The sequence below is a fragment of the Xenopus laevis genome, chromosome 4L (genome assembly GCF_017654675.1).
Source record: "Xenopus laevis strain J_2021 chromosome 4L, Xenopus_laevis_v10.1, whole genome shotgun sequence".
Taxonomy (NCBI): Eukaryota; Metazoa; Chordata; class Amphibia; order Anura; family Pipidae; genus Xenopus; species Xenopus laevis.
Genome location: NC_054377.1, coordinates 43,910,525 through 43,931,242, shown reverse-complemented (window position 1 = coordinate 43,931,242; position 20,718 = coordinate 43,910,525). Strand labels below are relative to the sequence as shown.

Here is a 20,718-nt window from a genome sequence, read left to right as displayed (position 1 = left end):
TGCCCCTTAGTGTCGTAGTATTTCCTGTCAGGTGATCTCTTAAAGGAGAATGAAAGTCTGTTAGCACTTGGGGTGCCACATGTTAGGCACCCCCAAGTGATTGTATTGACTTACCTGAAACCCCGGGCCGGTGCTCCTATCAGCAGATAACTGCACTGGCCTGGGGATTTTCTAGAAAGCACCATGGAGAGATTTTCTTCCAGCGTCTTCTTTCTTCAAATTTCCCCGGGCAAACGCATGCGCAGTTGAATGAAATAGCTGACTTCTTAGTTAAAGTTTTCGTTCTACTGCACATGCGCAACAGCGTGAAGAAAGAGGAAACAGGAAGAAGATCTCTCCGTGGTGCTTACTGGTATAACCCCGGGCCAGTGCAATTTTCTGCCGATAGGAGCACTTGCGTGGGGTTTCAGGTAAGTCAATACAATCACTTGGGGGTGCCTAACATTTGGCACCCCCAGGTGCTAAAAGACTTTCCTTCTCCTTTAAGCAGCACACAGACCATCACGAAATGGTGGTTCAAGGCAAGAGATATAAAAGGGCAATATTTAGTAAATATATTTACCAGTTTGGTAAGATTCTTGAATATGCTGCTTAATTTTATTGTTGCTTAAGTATTCATTTTAGAAGTATAGTTTTCCTTTAATTTTTTAAATTAGCTTCTTAATTTTTTTTAAATATTGGGAACAGTTTACTGACTGCTATTTAGAAAACTATTTCAGTGGTAGACATTTATGTGTACCTCATAAATTTAGGTAATTATACTTTCATATGTGGAATATAAACCAGGGAAACCAGTAGAGAATATTTTACAAGTTAACATATCTCTTTATAGGGCTTGTCTCCATGTCACCCCCAGCTAGATGCCATTCTAGGCCCAAGGGATTTGTGTCCTTCTCAAATATCTTGGCCTGATCTTGCAAAGGTGTAAGTTTTATTGGAAGTTAAATGTGTGGTAGAATGTACAGAATGTATAAAGAAGGCACATGAACAGAACATATCGATGGACTGAAAGTTGTCCCACCTTTGGTATAAAAGCAGTTGTTCCTGAGGCAGACTCACTCAAATCAATTTAGTATATTCTAGATTAATAGGGGCTAACAGCATAAATTACTGTTCTCCAGAAAGTGGCATGTCATTGTTTTAAAAACATTTTAGTGTAAAAGAGTATCCTTAGGAAGGAATCCAGTAATGTGCTGATCGATACAGGTAGTGGCTGCACCTCTCCCAATACTTAACACAATGATTTTTTTTTTACTTTAACTTTGTGTTGTAAAAATATAATTAAGGGATCTTTCTAATAAAAAGTACGGGTCTTTTGTGGAGATTTTTTGTTTGTGGTTTCCGCATGTTGTGATTACAGTGTATCCCCTCCAATGTCCATTGGTCCAGGTTGCTGGTAGTGAACCTTACTGTCTACTTCAGTATGATCAAGTTGATCTGCTTAAAGGAACAGTAACGTCAAAAAATAAAAGTGTTTTAAAGTGATGAAAATATAATGCAGTGTTGCCCTGCACTGGTAAAACTGCTGTGTTTGCTTAAGAAACACTACTATTGTTTATATAAATAAGCTGCTGTGTAGCAATGGGGGCAGCCATTCAAAGGAGAAAAGGCTCCAGTTACACAGTAGATAGCAACTAAGCTCTGTCTGTCTAATGGTGTTATCTTTTATCCATTAGTTATCCTGTGCCATATTGCCGTTTTTCAATTTCCGCCATTGGTCCCCAGCAGCTTATTTATATGAACTATAGTAGTGTTTCTGAAGCAAACACATCAGTTTTACCAGTGCAGGGCAACACTACTTTATATTTTAAATACTTTAAAACAATTTCATTTTTTGGTCTTACTGTTCCTTTAAGATTATCCCACCAGTAAGATTTTTGCCCTTATTTCGCTGGCATCTTAAAGAATCCTCAAGTGCCACATTAATCTGTGAACAAAAATGTTAAAGAGGTCAAGGTGGATAATGCATAGATCAGGGGTGTGGCAAAAAATCACCAGTTCTAAAAACACCATTGGTAAGCATGGGTTTCTATATGAATTAAGCTGACTTCCACACTGACTTCACACATACTGTACAAATGGTCAATAGCTTTATTTGGTCAATAACTAGTATATTTTTTATAGCTGTACACTCCTGTGTATTGGGAAGGGAAAGCAGTGACCCCTGTGCCAAGGTGCAGTACTGCTCCAAAATAGTGATATATTTACACAAAAAATTCTAAACCACCATACAAAAAAATTTATTTTAACCTTAATTAACAATATGCATTTAAATACCTGCTTGCGTGAGAATGCAAAAGATATCAGCAAATGTCTTATTAAAGTAAACAGAGTATTGTTTGTGATTGTGACTATGCAGAGGAAAATACTGGTACACTCAAAGTAAAATAAACAAAAGTAAATACTGTTTGTTTTACTTCCATAAAACTGCATTAGATAAAAATATGCTTTGAGAACTATAAGATTTTTTTTAAAACTCTCTCTGGGGTTCGTCCTGCAATACTTTACATAACTGTCATCAGCACCTGGCAGTGTAACAAGAAGCTTTTTACAGTTCAGTGACCTCTGGGAATTCTACATTTACTGCATGTAAATATTTCACCAGGTTTCGCTCTGTGAACTTGGAAACCTAAGTTAACCACTAAGCAATACCCTGGTATAAAACAATTGTTGAGGGGTCAGAAGTGATTTTGAAGGGCAGTTGGGAATTGTAGGGAGAGGTTTGTGAGACAGAAGAAGGTAGCAGTGGAGCACTGGATGTTACAAGGGAGAGCAGACAGCAAAACCGTTTGTCCTGAAAGTAAAACAGAGGGTAGAAGCCAGCAATGTTGCTAGGCAAGGTCCATCTGTAAAGCAGTCAATAAGAAAATCCAGAATGTAAGTTTATTGGGACAGTTTAAAATTTGCCTTTGACGCATGCAGGTGTCCTACATACTATAGCTGCCAATGGTACCTTATTTTCAGGGACAGGCCATTGCAGAGGGTAAAAGACATTTTACCATGGCAATTAAGTAAGTAATATATAGCAGACATGCATTTAATACCAACTTTTAGTACAATTTGCATATGAAACAAAGGCCCTGCATTAAAATGGTACTGGCAATCTTTTTTCAAATTCCACCTATGCATCCTCAAACTATTAAGTTCGATATACCCATCAGTTTGAGCTCCCTGATATAATGATTCATTAATGAGACACAAAAAAAAAAGATCTGTTGGTGAAACTGACTGAAACAATTAGCGATCTGCATGGTAATAGGGCTTCCTGGACAAGCCAAAGTGGAGGGAGGGAAGCTTTGACCGGGCTAGGCAGGCTATAGGCAAATAAGGGGGTTAGGATTGGTGGTGAGGAATGAAGGAGGGCTTACCAGCAGGGTGTATCCAGGGGAACTGGTTGGCAGCCATCCTTCTGGAACAGTCTGTTGAAGCAGCAGCATGGCTTGCGCTGATATTACAGCCATGCTGGAAGCCTTGCGACAGCAGGCAGAGAAAAATGGCTCTGCTTGGTTGAGGGACCAGTTGGGGAGCATTGGTAACCCCCAGGACAGCTAGGTGGGTCCCCTCCACAGGCCGCACCGTAGGTGTAGGCCTCCAGCGCGCCTCAGCCCTGAGGCGTCCGGGAAGCAGAGACACACGGCCAGTCCGAGTGCGGGAGCAGTGAGGGCCCTGAGGGGTAATGGGGCGCCTATTCCCCCCTCGACGACGGCGGTATCCAGGGCCAGGAGCGGGGCTACAGGCCGCTCAGGAGAGCGGGCTCCGTCTGCAGCCGCAGCACGAGCAGGGGGGCGGAGCGTGCGCACCAGCCGCAGCTCAGTGCGGTGCCATAAGGGGAATGGCGCCTCTTCTCCCCTGCGCGTTCAGTCAACGGCGCACAGTGAAAACACCACACAGGGACCCGGGGGGCAGTCACAGGGGGCCTCAAATGAACCCCTTATTATGCCAGGCACCGCCAGTAGGGCCCCTTCATCACCCTGCAGGCCATCTAGGGTTACTACATCGCCTTGCCCCAGCCCCAGTGGGAGGGGTCACGGCAGCCAGGCAGCAGCAGCAGCATGGGGGCATGATGTTGTAACAGCCCATAGCAGGGCTCATGAGGGGGCAGCCGGACAGAGCAGAGAGAGGGGGGGCCATTCCAGCAGCAGCACGGATCCCAGCAGGGCCCCCAGACACGTGCTGAGACAGGAGAGTTTGGGGAGAGAACCATCTGTGAGGCCAGGGGGCCAGGACCGGCTGGACAGTCTGCATGGTTCAGACTCCGACAGCTCCCAGGACAGGACCACGCGCCGCAGCTGGCTGCCATCACGCTCCAGCAATAATAACACAGAAATAACTGGTGCCAGAGCAGATAATGCAGGTGTGGTACGGGCAGCTGACCGTATAGCAGATGCAGGATGCCCAGACCAACGGCCGGAGGCTTCTCAGGCTGTCTCGGGTGGTGAGTACTTTGCTTTGCCATTACTACAGTCGCAGCGTGTAGTGTCAGCGCAAGCTGGACTTGGTGGGGCACAGGGATCGTTGTTGGGCCTGTTTGAGGGGATTAGGAATATGGTTGCATCCTGGGAGTCCGCGAAAGGGGGGACCCCCACTGCGGCCACGGTACAGGGGGCAAGCTCGGTCGGGACTCAAGGGCAAAGTACGGCGGTACCTGCCACCCCCCCGCTGGGGGGGGGGGGACAGAGCTTCCTGGGGTGGTGGCAAAAGTGGCGACCCCTGCGGTGCAACAAATTCCTGCGGTAGCCGTAGGTGGGGCTACAAGCGCGGGTGTCCAAGTAGCGTACGCGGGTTTGGGCGGTTCATATTATTGTTGTGCAGGTCCCCTGGGGGTGCATCTTAAGCCCGAAGTGAAGGAAAAGATTTGGAAAGGAGAGTTTATAGAGTTGTACTCGTTACTCCCCAGGGAAGATTTTATAGATGTGGATGAGGAGAAAGATAAAGAGAAAGCAAAAAAGCGGGAGGAGGAGGAAAAGAAACGGTATAGGAAAATACCCAAAACATTTGGTACTTGGCTGAGGGCTTTCTGTATATATGCAGGGGTGCTGGGGGAAAAGCAACCCCAATTGTGCTCATCCCTCTTCTGCTATGTGGATGAGATTTGGTCGGCAAGCAGAGACTTTGGGGGATATGCATGGTGGAGGTACGATGAACACTTCCGGCAACGGAAGGCTGCGCACCCCACCATGCGTTGGGATTACAAGGACATAAACTTGTGGTTAAAGTTGATGGGCCCACAGAAGGGCTCGCCCTTTCAGGGGGGCGCCAGCGGGCTTACCCAGCCCGGCTCGCTGGCAAGCACGAAAGAGGGGAAGCCAGTATGTTTCCAATTCAATGAGGGGCAGTGCCGGTGGAGGAACACGTGCAGATTTAGGCATGAATGCTCCGGGTGTGGTGGGGGGCACCCCTTCGCCAGATGTTTCAAGAAAGGCAAACCAGGCAATAAACCTGCAGAGGGAAAAGGGGAGCACTCCCGTGAATCTAAAGGGGATGGAGCGCTGGCTAAGTAGTTACAGCAGTCAGGGTGATGCCGTCTTCTTAAGGGAAGGTTTCTCGCAGGGTTTTTGGATCCCTTTTCAGGACACACCTGGGTTGGATTGTGGGAAAAATTTACGGTCGGCATCCGAACATCCGGAGGTGGTTAGGGAAAAACTTTGTAAGGAGGTGTCGTTGGGTCGGATGGCAGGCCCCTTTGGGACGTTACCCATTCGTAACTTGCGGGTTTCACCACTTGGGGTGGTCCCAAAAAAGGAACCCGGCAAGTTCCGCCTCATTCACCATTTGTCTCACCCAAAAGGTGGGTCAGTCAATGACGGTATTTGCCGGGATCTGGCAACGGTGCAATACACATCCTTTGATGAAGCCTTGGCCTTGGTCAGGAGCGCCGGGAAGGGGGCGCTGCTGGCTAAGGCCGATGTGGAGTCCGCGTTCCGGTTGCTGCCGGTGCATCCAAATTGTCAACACTTGTTGGGCTGTAGGTTTGGGGGTCAATTTTACGTTGACCTTTGTTTGCCTATGGGGTGTGCCATCTCCTGCTCCTACTTTGAGGCATTTGCTCGGTTCATTGAGTGGGTGGTGAGGTATGAAGCGAATTCCAGAGGAATCGTGCATTATTTGGACGATTTCTTGTGCGTTGGCCCGGCGGGGGCAGAGCATTGTTTTCATCTGCTGAGTACTCTCCAGTGGGTGGCCAAGGCGATGGGGGTTCCGTTAGCCCGGGAGAAAACCGAGGGCCCTACTACTTGTCTCAAATTTTTGGGTATCACTATTGATACAGTAAAGCTTGAGTGCAGGTTGCCCGAGGACAAGTTGAGGGATTTGAAGGACAGGGTGACCGACGCGGCTAGTCGGGAAAAATTGACCCTGAAGGAGATGCCTTCAGCAGGCGCCTTTCCCTGAGCACGTCAGGGGTGGCGAAGCCACATCATCACATTAGGGTTTCTAGTGGGATGCGTGAGGATTTGGGAGTGTGGAGACAATTTCTAGAATCCTTCAATGGACGGCACTTCATTCAGGAGAAAGAAGTGGTGGCGGATTCTTTGCAGCTGTACACAGATGCGGCTGGCAGCACCGGTTTTGGGGCGTACTGGGCCGGTAAGTGGTGCGCTGAACCTTGGCCCACAAGCTGGGCAACAGGTGGCCTAGTACGGAACGTAGTGTTTTTGGAGCTGTTCCCGATCCTGGTGGCGGTGGAGTTGTGGGGCACGGATTTTGCCAATCGAAAAGTGCTGTTTAATTCTGACAACATGGCAGTGGTGTCTGCAATTAATAGCTTGTCGGCATCTTCGCTGCCGGTCTTGGCGTTGTTGCGGCGCCTGGTGCTACACTGTTTAGAGCTTAACATCTGCTTTAAAGCGGCGCATGTGGAGGGGTGCAGGAATGTGATAGCGGACTCTTTGTCTCGTTTCCAGTGGGACCGATTTCGAACTGTGGCCCCTGCAGCGGAGAACGTCGGCTGTCGTTGCCCGGCTTGGCTCTGGACCGTGGGACAGAAATATTGGGGTCGGTGATTTCAAAGGCCTTGCCTCCAGCAACATGGTTGGCATATCGGAAGGTTTGGAGACTGTGGGAGGAGCTGGGCGTCGGCTCTGTGGCCCAGGAAGATGTGCGTTTGGAGACTCTTCTGTGGTTTCTCTGCAGGAGAATTCACCAGGGCTGTTCTGGGTCTACGGTGGGTAGGGACCTATCTGCCTTGTCATTTTTGTTTAAGCTGCAAGGTGCCAAAGATCTGACGAAGCATTTTTTAGTTCAGTTGGTACGCAGGGGTATTCGGCGGAACACCAGGGTTAAGGACGGGCGACGACCTTTGTCTTACGAATTGTTGGGTTGCATTTTTCAGACATTGAAAACGGTCTGTGCGACAGAAGGGGAAGTGCTACTATTTAAAGTCGCATTTGCATTAGCGTTTTTCGGTGCTTTTCGGGTTGGGGAGCTGGCTAGTGCGAGCAAAGCACGTCCAGGTGGAATTATGGTGGGTGATGTTAAGTTATTTGAGAGTCGGTGGAGATTTGGCTGAGGAAATCGAAGACAGATCAGCGAGGAAAAGGGGTGCTAGTTCCCCTGGAGGCGGTCGGGGGGGAACTCTGCCCAGTTCACCTAACACGCCAATTTTCATTGAGTCGGGGGGATTCCCCAGGCCCCTTTCTTCAGCATGCGAATGGCACCCCGCTAACCCGATACCAATTCTTTTTTATTTTGCGTAAATCCTTGGGGGAGCTGAGTCTTAATCCGATGGAGTTTGGGACTCACTCTTTTCGTATAGGGGCGGCCACGGAGGCGGCTCGATTAGGTTTGTGAAACAGCTCCATCAGGCGTATTGGCAGGTGGGAGTCTGCAAGTTTTAAGTCTTATGTGCGTTTGAATAAGCTGTGATGCTGTTTTATCCTCCTCCCCTATCCCCATTTCTTTCTTGTGTGGTTTTCGTTTCAGGTTCATCCAGAGTGTTAATCTGGATTATGGGTGATTCATACATCGCCAGGGCGTACCAGAGGCTGAAGAATCGTCGGCCAGGACCACTATTGGGTCTCCTTTCGGAGCAGGTGGTGATACAATGGATGGGGATTGGCGGCATGCGCTGGGAACAGGTATTGCTCAAATTTTCAGGACAAGTCCGGATCGCTACACCACCGGATATTTTGGTGGTACATTGTGGGGGAAACGATCTGGGCCGTGTGTCCCAGAGGGAGCTGATACGAGTCATGCGACGTGATTTGGAACGGATCCTTCAACTGGCGCCCAAGGTGAAAATTGTTTTCTCTGAAATGGTAGGCAGGGTTCAGTGGAGGTTCGCCCATAGTTGGGCAGCTATTGAGCAAAGTCGTAGAGTAGTTAACAAACAGACAGCTAGTGCCATTCGTAAAATGGGGGGTTTTGTGGTTCGACATAGATGGATACCCGCTGGGGAACCGGTGTATTATTTAAAGGATGGGGTTCACTTGAGTGAGGTGGCTTTGGACATCTTTATAGTGGGGCTTCAGGATGGAATTGAGAGGGCGTTCAGCGAGTGTGTGGTGGAGCCCGGCCAGCTCAAGGGGTCAAGCGGCCCGGGCCGTGGCGGGGGAATGCTTGCCAGTGTGGGGTAATGGGGCTGTAGTACCCTATCTGTGGTGGGTTAATGCCTCTCCGGGTAAGGGCCCCGGGTGGTAAGTTAAGTGAGGCCATCTGCCACTACTTGCCCATCCAAGGGCAGCGCCCTGGTGGCCGGCATGGCAGTGGGCTCGGTCACTCAGTGGAGTAACCTGTGAGGCAAGCATTCCCATGATTTACTGTTATATATTACAGTTGTGTATGGTTATTTACATTTATTAATGTTTTAATAAAGCTGCGGCCTTTAAATTCCATCCTGGGCTTCAAGTGTCTTTATTGTTCATGAGGAATTGTATGGGTGGGGAAGATCAGTGGAACAAGGTAAGACGGTGGCCTTAACACTGCCCGGGTCATAGTTTTGCCCACCAACCAATAAACAATTCAGCGAAGTCCTAGATATATGCTGGTGGCACCTTCATTGAAAATCTGCTACTTTTGGTTGTTTGGTTTAGTAAGACTTAATACTTTGTTTGGAATTATTGCCAATATGTAATACAACTTTCAAACCACAACCACTTGGTATAAGTATACCTTACTTTAATGAACTCTAAATATCTATTTTAAGGGCCACCCCTCTTGGAACAAATACAAGGCCCACCAGCAGCAGTTTGCATTATCATGTGATACACCAGTAGGGCAACATTTCTGCAGTCAAAATCCCAGTCTTCAGGACATGCAGGTCTTAATTCTAAAAACTGAACGGGAAAGGAAGATTTATGAATTAAAATGTATGTAGTTATATAACACATTAAGACAGGGCCTTAATTTAGGGTCAGGTTTCATGTCACACTATGTGACCTGACTGAATCCAGACTCCTGGACTATTTACAACTAGGGTTGCCACCTTTACTAAAAAATATTACCAGCCAGTGGGGGGTGGGCACCAAAAGGGGGCGGTCAGTGACAGAAAAAGTGGTGGAGCTACGTGGTGTGCCACAAAAGAGGCGGAGCAACATCGCAGAGATGTCCACAGCGCTGGAAAAAAGGTAAGTTCTTTGCGAATTGGGGGCAGGCCAGGGGCTTTTTTTAAAGGGTATAACAAATTACCGGCAATGTTGCAATACCGGCCCCGGCGGGTGTTTCATTGTATTATCTCTACATTTGATCTCTATCTATCTGTAACTTCCTAATTTATTGCCCATGAATACCTTTCACTGATCTATCAGAATATATGCTGTGCCTTTAGTTTTCATTTGTGTTTTGCCTGACGAAGGGACCTTGGTGCTCCGAAAGCTTGCAGTGTATTTTTATTGTTAGCCAACATAGGTATCACTTCTACAATACTTTTTGTATTTGTTTGTTTTTTTTTATTTGTCATTTTCATTTGGAAATCTAAGCAAATATACAAAATTAATTTATTAACAAAGTTTGGCCAAAAAAAACATTTAACAAGGTCCTGTTCTACAGCCAAACATTTGTTTTGTAAATAGAAAATGGCGTAATTCTTCAAAACCCTATTTCGAGGTCCCTGTACTACACCGCCGCCATTACTGTGCAACATTCACAACATGGCCGACAGCACCGCTATGCAAACAGCATCTGAAACTAGGCGGGACCACAGGCACATTTTCCGACATCCCTAACCATCAGGATTGCATCAGGCTGAATCCACCCTCTGCTACGGCTCGATGCTAATTCGCACACGTAGTGGCATGAGACCAGAAAGTGGCCAATCAGAAGCAGCCACACGTTGTTTGGCAACAAGAGCTGTGAACTATAAAGGAATCTGCTCTGACGCCGCGAGCTCACTGTACTAAGAGCTGGTTAGAAGGCTGCAGGAAGTTGGTTGATAGGGGTACCGGAAGTGGCGTGTCAGTAGTACAGTCATGTCGGACGGAGAAGTAACTTTGCTTATACGGAGCCCTAGCCTTAGGCAGGAGGAAAGAGAGGTCCGTGTACCTCGTAATTGTACTGTGCGTGAACTAAAAACACAACTACGACAAGAACTGCCAGGGGAACCGGTAAGTGCCGTGAAATAGTTGCTGACCGTAAGCCACTCCCATTCAAGTATAATCTAGTACTTGCCAGCGTTGTATATGGGCCTGAATCTGTCTACTGACACTTCCCTTTGTGCTATCAGCAGGGACTAGCGCTATTGTGAATTGATTAACGTCGTTGTTAAAGAGCCAGGGCTTCATTGGAATCCCAACTTTTGGTTCCAGGCTCCGTTACAGGTGTAATCATTTGGGACCAACGAACCATACGAATATCTAGATTTTATGTGGGGGTCTCGGTTGTGATGGGGCCGGTGCACCTGCCCTCCAACAATATGGCTGCTCTGGTCACGTGAACCGCAGAGATTAGTGCTTTAGCAGCAGTCACATGCCATGCAGGGCTATAGCAACCCACTTGATGGCAGACAATGGATAAACCCTTCGGAATCCAGAGGTATAATATATCTGTCATGGTATAGGCACCAAATGCCCGTCTTGTGTTTGTCATGACAGAAACATATAGAATTGTTATATTTATTTTCCCTTTGCTTTGAGAGTGAGTGCTGCTAATCCTCAGTTGGACTGACCTACTATTTAATGTTATGAAGCTGTAACTAAGCAGCTTGTAACCCTTAGAATGTCATTGAACAGCATTCCCTGACAGCTGGAAGAAGGGAGGTTCCACTTAAAGCTTGAGGGGTGTTTTGGTATCCTTGGAATGCTGACGTTGTGATCTGCACTTATGTTTAAAGCTCTTGGGTTGCTGGTGATTTATGACTTTTAAAAGTAGCTATGCAGGTTTTTTTGTTTTTTTTTTAACACCTTTATATTTCCGAGAAACTTGTTGGGAAGAAAATCGTGTTTCTGTTGGCTGCACCAACTGGCTAGCTGCTACCAAAGGGGCTCTGGGGTGTTGTAGTACTTTTTAAAAATACATTTAATATATATTCTTATTTTAGTCAACATAGATCATGCAATAAATGAACAGTGATTTTTAAAATAGGCCCAGATCCTGTAACAAGGCAAACTCTTTTCAAGGTTAGGCATATTTACGGTTTTTGTGTATTATTATTAACAGTGCTTATTGGTGTAACCAATTATAAGTGGTACTTGATTTTGTTTTTCTAACTAGACTGTCTTTAAAAATGCAGCAGGGTTGTCCTGCTGTATGGCTAAAGCTGGCCATAGATGCAAAGATTTCCCATCTCCCAACCCGCCACTAACCATTCAGATCAAAGTCTTACCAGTCAGATTAGTTAAAGAACAGATCAGCAATGTTCTGCCCCTGACAGCAATCGTACGATATCTATGTCCAACCAAAGCTAGTGACAGTCTCCCACTGAAAATCGTACGTTCGGCAATACACGCAGAGATATTATCGGCAGCCGACAGAAATTTTAACCTGTCCGATCGACCAAACGACCGATCTCCGCCGGACGAAAAATGTCGGGACTCTCCACACACGGTTCGAAAATCGTACGATTCCTCGATTCGTACGATCAGATCTTTGCGTCTATGGCCAGCTTAAGATTCTAGATATCATTGCAACTCCGCATTCAGCATGGATCTATCTAAATTGCTCTAACTTTTGTGGCATGCTGATCAGTTCTACTTGTGGCAGTGATCCAAACACAGATACATTTCCCAGATTGCTTCCCTTATTGTTGAATAGTAACTTTGTGAACATGCACTGGCTGATTTCTGAGAGCTAGTAGTGGGTGATGGTTGTTCCAGTGTGCTTCCTAAACACTGAATGAGTAGCAGTCTGGGAGTAGTGGTGGTGTTTTGAACTCACCCTGAAACATTTTATTTATTTGTGTTGAGGACCATTGATAAAACTATGAAAATACCATCATAGTTATGGGCGAATCTGACTGGTTGCGCTTTGCCGAAAACGTACTAAACTGTGAAAATTCACCAAAATGCATTGAAGTTTATGGACGACAACATTTTTTTGACACAACAAATTTTTGACACGCAACAAATGTTTTCACCCATTAGAGTCGAAAGTTGGCGAAAAATTTCACTCATCACTTTTTGCAACCATTAGGACTGCTATGTGCTTTCATTTTAATTGGCATTGGGAAGTACCTTTCTTTCCTCAATATATGTCCTCTGACTAATACCCTTGTGTCCTAAACCTAAAATAAGATTTTGCTTAAAGGAAAACTATACCCCCCAAACAATGTAGGTCTCTATTAAAAGATACTGAGTAAAACAGCTCATATATAAAACCCTGCTTCATGCAAATGAACCATTATCATAATAATATACTTTTTTAGTAGTATGTCCCATTGGGTAATCATAAATAGAAAATTGCCATTTTAAAAAATAAGGGCCGCCCCCTGAGATCGTACGATTCACTGTGCACACATACAAACCACATGTAAGGTCACATGAGCCAATTAACAGACAGAGTTCTGCCTTTTGCTTCCTCACTTCTTCCTGTTACAGTTAGTGTTGTGCTATTTCTGGTTAGGTGATCTCTGAGGCTGCACAGATAGAGTCACAAAATGGTGGTTCAAGGCAAGAGATGTAAAAGGGCAATATTTATGTAAATATATATTCCAGTTTGGTAAGATTCGTTAATATGTCATTTAATTTGATATAAACTATCTGTTGCTTAAGTATTCATTTTGGGGGTATAGTTTTCCTTTAAAGTGGACCCGTCACACACAAAAATTATTCAAAATCCTATTTTATCACATTAGTCAAGCAAAATGAACTTTTATTACACTGTATAAATTATTTGAATCTTGTTTCCTTCAGTCTGAGAATTCATAATTATAACAAGCAGGCAGGAGCCATTTTGTGCACACTGTTATTAAGACAAGCCTTGTATCATCTCAGAGTCTTGTTTTTGCAGCAGAATGGGGGACCCGATGTCCATTCCCATGTCCTGGCTACACAATTAATCGGTAAAGAGAGTGGGGGGAAATGGGGAGAGCAAAAGGAAGTGCTGAATTGAAAGTGAAAGCAATTGTCTGCCCCGCCTCTATGCCTAGGCATAGAGGAGGGGCGGACAATATTTGATTGACAGCTGAGATTTTTAAATGCGCTTACAACAGCTAAGTATACTTTAATAAAAAATAGAAATTGGATTTCATGTCTAAATTGAAAAGGACTTTTATTATACAGATTTTTGTGTCTGGGTGACAGGTCCACTTTAACTGGACAAATCCTGCGTTTCCACTTTAATTTACAAACAACTTTTAAATCCCTGAACATTATAAATGCATTTATATTTGAAAGTTATAATTACCTCTTTCATTAGGCAAAAAAACCTAATCCCAAATAATGAACTGATTTAAACATGTCAGAGCACATTTGTAATTTTCTGTTATAGCGTTTTCAGACATTTGTATTTTTTATAAAAAAAATTAATACAGGTATAGGATCCCTTGTCCGGAAACCTGTTATCCAGAAAGCTCCGAATTAAGGAAATGCCTTCTCCCATAGACTCCATTTTATATAGATAATCAAAATTTTTAAAAAATGATTTCCTTTTTCTCTGTAATAATAAAACAGTAGCTTAGTATCGCCCAAACTAAGATATAATTAATCCTTATTGGAAGCTATTAATGTTTACATGATTTTCTAGTAGACTTAAGGCATGAAGATCCAAACTTCGGAAAGATCCGTTATCTGGAAAACCCCAGGTCCCGAGCATTCTGGATAACAGGTCCCATACCATACTGGCAATGCCTAGACACTGGGGTTTGATCTTAAAAGAGACTGGGGGTGCCAACATGTAAGCCAACCCCCTAGAGTTATAATCACTTACAGGAGACTCCAGAGCAGCGCTCATGTTTACTGAAAACTGCACCAGCTCATGGTGCTTGGCTAGGAGTGCCACGTTGCCAACTTCTTTCTTCTTCTAAATCCTGGGCCTGGGATATAATAGTTGAAATAGTTTAAAGTAATCATAGGGATTTATGATGGATTTTAGATTCTGTACATAGATAGTCAAAGCTTGTGTCTTTGTTTTTAGATGGAACAAGATCAGAGATTGATCTATGCTGGAAAGTTGCTTCCTGATCATCTAAAGCTAAATGAAGTTCTTTCTATGGTAAATATCCCTTAGTTTAACTTCTCTTTTCACTTACAAAAAATGTTAACCTTAAACTATTTACAGCTAGAATTATATCAACTTTTTTTTCTCTTACAGGAGAGCAGACATGTACTGCACCTTGTTTGTTCCAAACGGATTCCTGTAAATCAGGTACCTTACTTTGATAGTATAATATGATTTGCATTCCCTCTGGCAGGGTCAGTCAAGAGATTTCTGCATTTGGCGATGGACAGCATATGACTAGCAGGCTTTATATTCTGCTTTTACTTGCTTTGTCTCACACCATTGTATAGATTTGAAGCCTTGCCTCCTGTTTGCACATCATAAATATCAGCTGACAGACAGTTTGACATTGCTTGTTATATAACAAAGTTAATCTACTTTCGGTATAAACAAGCATTAGTATATATTCATATTTCCTGTTTATTTGAATGCTGTTTCCAGTTTTATGTGTTAAGGAACAGTTTGGTGTAAAAATAAAAACTGTCTAAAAAGGCTGTGCAAAATAAAAAATGTTTCTTATATATTTAGTAAGCCAAAAATGTAATCTATAAAGGCTTGAGTATCTGGATGTTTAACATAACAGAACACATCTTCTTGCTTTTTAGCTCTCTAACTCTGAGTTAGTCAGTGACTTTAAAGGAACAGTAACACCAAAAAAAAAAAAGTATTTTAAAGTAATGAAAATATCATGTACTGTTGCCCTGCAATGGTAAAACTGACCTGTTTACTTCAGAAACACTACTATAGTTCATATAAACAAGCTGGTGTGTAGCATTATTGGAAATTGACAAGGCTTTATGGCACAGGTTAAATAATGGGTAACAGATGACACCATTATGTTCTACAGAGCTTATCTGCTGTGTAACTTGAGCCTTTTCTCCTTTGAAAACAGTAGCTGCCCCCATGGCTACACAACAGCTTATTTATATAAACAATAGTAGTGTTTCTGAAGCAAACGGCAGTTTTACTAGTGCAGGGCAACATTGCATTATATTTTTATTACTTAAAACAATTTGATTTTTTGATGTTACTGGTTCTTTAAGGGGGGCCACATAGGGCATAACTTTGAGTTTGATCCTTAGCATGCAGTTCAGATTCAAAAGCAAACAGTTATGGCCCATGTGCCCCCCCCCTCAAGTCACTTATTGGCTAATGCCTGGTAACCAATCAGAGGAAACCAAGAGAGCTGCAATGCAGGAAGTAGTGTTCTGTTTTGATATGTTAGACATCCAGTCACTCCAGCCTTTATACATTACATTTTTTGCCAACTAATTATATCAGAAAGATTTTTGTTATTTAGCACAGCCTATATATTTACCTAGCTTTTATTTTTATACTGAACAATTCCTTTATTGATAAAGGAAGCCCACAGAAAAGGCATCTTTCTGTTTCTCACATAATCATTTCAGGTAAAAGCATGTTACCATGTTAGCCAGTAAAGATGTTACAGGGCAACAATTTTGAAATATGTAATCACAAAACTGATGTAAAGTTGATTCTTTAATGTGCCGATATAAGGTAGCTGTAGCAGGCTTCGGCTATGATTAGTATACTTTAATTAGCAAACGTTCTATTTCAAAAGCATTAGCCTGTAACATTTTGACTGGCTAGCACTGATACCATGCCTTTTCTTGCATTTGTTATTTTTTATTATTTACATTTGAATATTTATTGGCTTTGGTGTATGCAGCAAAAACTAAACCATTTTAATGCCACAATTTTGTGTTCAGATAACTCTTGTGTTCCATACAATAACCTTTAGCTGCATTCTTATTTGTGAACTAACATAGTTCTGATTAGTAAAATGATACATTCTAAATGTACGGCTTTTTAAATACCCAGGACAGCAGCCAACATCCTGCATGTACATCTGCTCAACCTCACACTGTGAATCCTGAGGCTGATGGCATTAGACAACGGATCCCTCCACAAAACAATTCTGCAGAGAATGGCAACACAGCTAGGTATTCAGTTATTCTTTTATATTTGTCTAGCGTTACATTTTTGTTTGTAAGTCAAAAGATGAGCAGAGTTTGATATGTCTTTTCTTTGTTTTTCTAAAGGCCTCAAGAAGCAAGTCCTGCAATTTCTGCTTACCCAGTATACAGTCCCCAACAGATCATGTGGCTTCAACACATGTATGCCAGACAGTACTACATGCAATAGTAAGTTTTTTTTCCATAAACCAAAACATTTGCTCAAACAGATATGAGTCTTTTGTATAATGTTCTTGGCCAAGTACTCTTGACAGTCATGGTTGGCTATTTATAGCTACTAACATTACATTTTGGGGTTTTGCTGTCGGCATAATTACAAAGTTCCACCAGTTCTTAACACATTTCTTGTAATTCTTTACTAGCTATGCTGCTGCTGCAGCTGGTAGGTCCCCTATTCAGAGAGGCCAGGAAATCCCAGTGGTTCCACCTGCTGCACCAGACCCGTTACCTCATCCTTTTCCAGCAAACCAACCACAGAATCCAGAAGTTCAAGCTCCAGTTAATCCAGTGGCCAATCCCAATTTGCGTATGAATGCTCAGGGAGGACTGGTGGAAGAAGAGGATGATGTTCACAGAGACTGGCTGGACTGGATCTATACAGCTGCACGATTCTCCATCTTCCTGAGTATTCTGTACTTTTACTCCAGTCTGAGCCGCTTTATGATGGTCTTGGGTGCCATGATTCTCATGTACTTGTAAGTTAAAAACATATTAACTTAGCTTGTGAGTGCTTCTGAACTTTAAAGGAGAACTAAACCTCCCATTGTGATAAATGCCACTGCCTCCCCACCTGCACAGTCTTACCCCTGAAATTTGACCCCTCTAGAAATAGAGAACGCACATGCAGAGTGAGCTCATGGGCGCTATCTTCTTCTCTATGGTAATGTTAGTAAAATGAACGGCATATTGGCAGTTTGAGCAATCTTATGGTTCGTGACAACTGCGTATGCGCGAAAGAGATGGAAATTGCCCAAAGGGAGGAAGAAGGCACGAAGATTACTGAAGAGAAGAAGATGGCGCCCATGAGCTCCGCTGCGCTCACTCTGCATGTGCAGTCGCTATTTCTAGAGGGTTCAGAATTCAGGGCTAAGACTGTGCAGAGGGGAGGCAGGGAGGGGGACTTTTTAATATTAATGTGGGGTTTAGTTCTCCTTTAAGTAGTTAACAAAGTAATCCACTGGCCTGTTTTCTGATAGCCTTCCTTGGTCAAATAGTAACGAGGGTAGGCATTTTAAAGGGCAATTCCAGGAAGAAGGCTAAGCGTTTGTATAGAGCAATTTTGTCACGTGAGAGAAGTTGTGTTTTTTTTTTATAGCAATTACTTACGTACGCCTAGATTGCAGTGCTTTTTTGAGTGCCTTTACCCTCCTTATTGTTTCATGGTTTGTCTGCTCTCTAGCTAAAGTCTTAGGCTGATGCATCTGGGCCTGTCTTTCTTTGTACATTAAAAGAAGACAATTTACAATGTAAAGCCAAGTACGTTGGGTCTGGGTGCACATGCCACAGACCTGCAGCTCAAAGTGAAGGTATCCAACCAAACAGAAGACAACAGGCACTCACAGGTCCCACAAAAACAGGCTTGTAAAATAACTAAGTCACTGACTAACTCAGAGATAGAGAGCTGAAAAGTAGGATGTTGTGTTCTGTAATGTTAGACATCCAGTCACTCCAGCCTTTATAGATACTTTTGTCTAAATAGCTATTAAAACATGCTTTTTTTTGCGCAGCCTATCTATTTACCCAGTTTATCGTTATAAGAAGCTGCTCCTTGTAAATAATATGGACCACAAAATGTATTTGCAGCTCTTCCAAAATCACTACAAGTAGTTTCATCATCTTTTTTATTTTTGTTCAGTGTGAGACTCCAGAAAGGGTAATGTGCCATTGGGGAATTAGCAATGCTGGCATTTCAGTATCTAGTCAATGGAGTATTTAAGATTGCTTCTTGTGCAAAAGCTATGATTGAAATTCTGTTAATTTTATTTATATCATAAAGTAAAATACATGCTAAATTACCTAGCTAACCTTTTTTTAACCCCACAGGCACCATGCTGGATGGTTTCCATTCAGACCAAGACCCCCCCCTGAGGAAGCTGCAAATGTAAATATCCCTCCAAGGGCTGTCCCCAATCACCAGGATCAGAACAACAACCTACAGGTAGTTTGGAGAGCATTGTATATATGTTTTGGGTGTGATTTACAATAAAGAAATACCCCAAAGTCTGCTTGTAATGGAAGGCTAGATTGATGTACTGTACCCTCATAACATTAATCATTGCTGAATCATGGAGAGTGATTATTACTAAGGACTGAAGTTACAAGAAGCTAAACCTTATGACGGCTGTTTGGAGGGCTAAAATGCAGTGTCGTGGAGGAATGTTAGGGTATTTAGATGTGATAACTACATATCTGTGAAAATGATTCCTCTTTTACAGCAGGAAGAAGATGATCAGATTGAGGATCCTTCTGCTGACGGAACTGAAGCTGCCACTCTCCAAGCACAATCGTTTTTGACAACAGCCTGGATTTTCTTCAAAACATTCTTTGCATCATTGATTCCTGAAGGGCCTCCTGCTGTGGTTCACTGACTATTGATGAAAATAAGACATTTGTGACAAATGCAGACAGATGACTGCATGTGCATAGTCTTCCCTTTATAACATGGCGAAAAGCCTAAATGAACTGATGCTTTCTAGATCTTGAACATGGTTTTATTCTGAAACATTTCCTACACAAACCATTTTGTTTTCTAACAATCCAAAGATGTGTATATAACATAAAATTGAGCAGATTGTATCTGTTCATGCCATATGATTCCTTGTGGAATGGGGTAATTTTACACTAATTGTAGTGTTAATGTTTACATTCTGTAACAGTTCTAGCATTGTGCTTTGATTGCTAGCTGCTGCAGAGAAGGTCTTACTGTAATCAGTATTCTACTCTGCATTATATGATGTCACTTTGTGCCCATACTGTATGCTCATAAGCTTGCACTTTAGTTAAAATGTACAATAAACTGACGCGTCATATTGTCTAGAAAAAAGTTTGATTTGGTTATTTATTTAGAAATGTACACGACAAGAGAGAAACTTTCTACAAGACCCCTATGTAACCTGAATAAGGAATTGATTTATTAAAGGGGAACTCCACAAAAACATAACTTAAGCTTTTTGAAAAGTAAACATTATTTCAAGCAACTTTTAAATATACATCATATAAATATGCATATTTTTCATGATTTTTAATGTCCTTAGACTGCATCCTCCAAACCCCACAATTCCCTGCACATGTGATTTCAATAAGGAATGGAATATCACAGTGCAATGCATTTTGGGTGATGTAGTTCCTGCATGCTGTCTGTAAACTGTGGAGAAGTTTTACAATTTGTAACGTCAGTGTTTTAGTCCCTGCCAGCTGGATTTCTGCATAGAAAATGGCATTTATTCATTCTTTTTGAAGAAACCGGTAACTGTGATGGGTATATTAGGGGTTTCTGTGTTATGTGGGCCTCTTTATCAAATTTTGGTTTGGAACCGGAGTTCCCCTTTAATGTTGGTGCAATCGAAAGTAAGAAAACCAGTTCTTTCCTCTCAAAACACAATTCAGTTGTTTTAAATGAAATCGCTTGCCACCTAAAAGCTGTGGCTTTCAAATATATTTGAGAGGTTTTTAATGAAAGTGGTTTATCAAAAATATGTTCTGCTTAGTGTTTTAATTTAAACATTTATCATGATACTATATTTTGTGTTTTAATGAAAATCAGTAAGCGGAAAACATTTTTGTTAAACCATTTTATTAGCGTATATTGGAAAATAGGGTTATAGTGCCCTTTAAATTTTTACATAGCCCCAAGTCAATGAATTTCAGTTATAACTGTATAAATGAAGTAGGATTTTGAGTCTGATTTGCTCACTTCCAGAGCAAAGGCAGCTTAGAGTTTTTCCACTGATCTGTGTTGAAACTTCCCTGACTCATCTTAACCCCCATCACCCTCAAACTTTTTAATGTTCCCAAAGATCCGCTGTTTTCATGTCAAACTTGGCAGTGTATAAACTATAGATATATAGATTTGTCTCTGATAGGGCCCAATACTGCCATTACTGAGCTAAATGCATCAGATAGGTCCCTTCCTATT

General features: G+C 42.9%; 1 protein-coding gene across 1 annotated transcript; it reads left to right on the top strand.

The window, feature by feature from the left end:
* The first annotated feature begins 10,324 nt into the window (after window positions 1-10,324).
* herpud1.L (homocysteine inducible ER protein with ubiquitin like domain 1 L homeolog) lies at window positions 10,325-19,619 on the top strand. The gene is made up of 8 exons (NM_001089188.2): window positions 10,325-10,538; window positions 14,503-14,580; window positions 14,680-14,733; window positions 16,429-16,550; window positions 16,650-16,751; window positions 16,946-17,278; window positions 18,627-18,741; window positions 19,019-19,619. The coding sequence occupies exons 1-8, from the start codon at window positions 10,404-10,406 to the stop codon at window positions 19,169-19,171; spliced, it is 1,092 nt and encodes a 363-aa protein (NP_001082657.1). The 5' UTR covers window positions 10,325-10,403; the 3' UTR covers window positions 19,172-19,619.
* The last annotated feature ends 1,099 nt before the right edge of the window (window positions 19,620-20,718 follow it).

Coding starts and splice junctions, on each gene's coding strand:
- herpud1.L (NM_001089188.2), top strand. CDS start 10,404: ATGTCGGACGGAGAAGTAACTTTGCTTATACGGAGCCCTAGCCTTAGG. Junction 14,734..16,428: donor AACGGATTCCTGTAAATCAG/GTACCTTACTTT, acceptor TTAAATACCCAG/GACAGCAGCCAACATCCTGC. Junction 16,752..16,945: donor AGACAGTACTACATGCAATA/GTAAGTTTTTTT, acceptor ATTCTTTACTAG/CTATGCTGCTGCTGCAGCTG.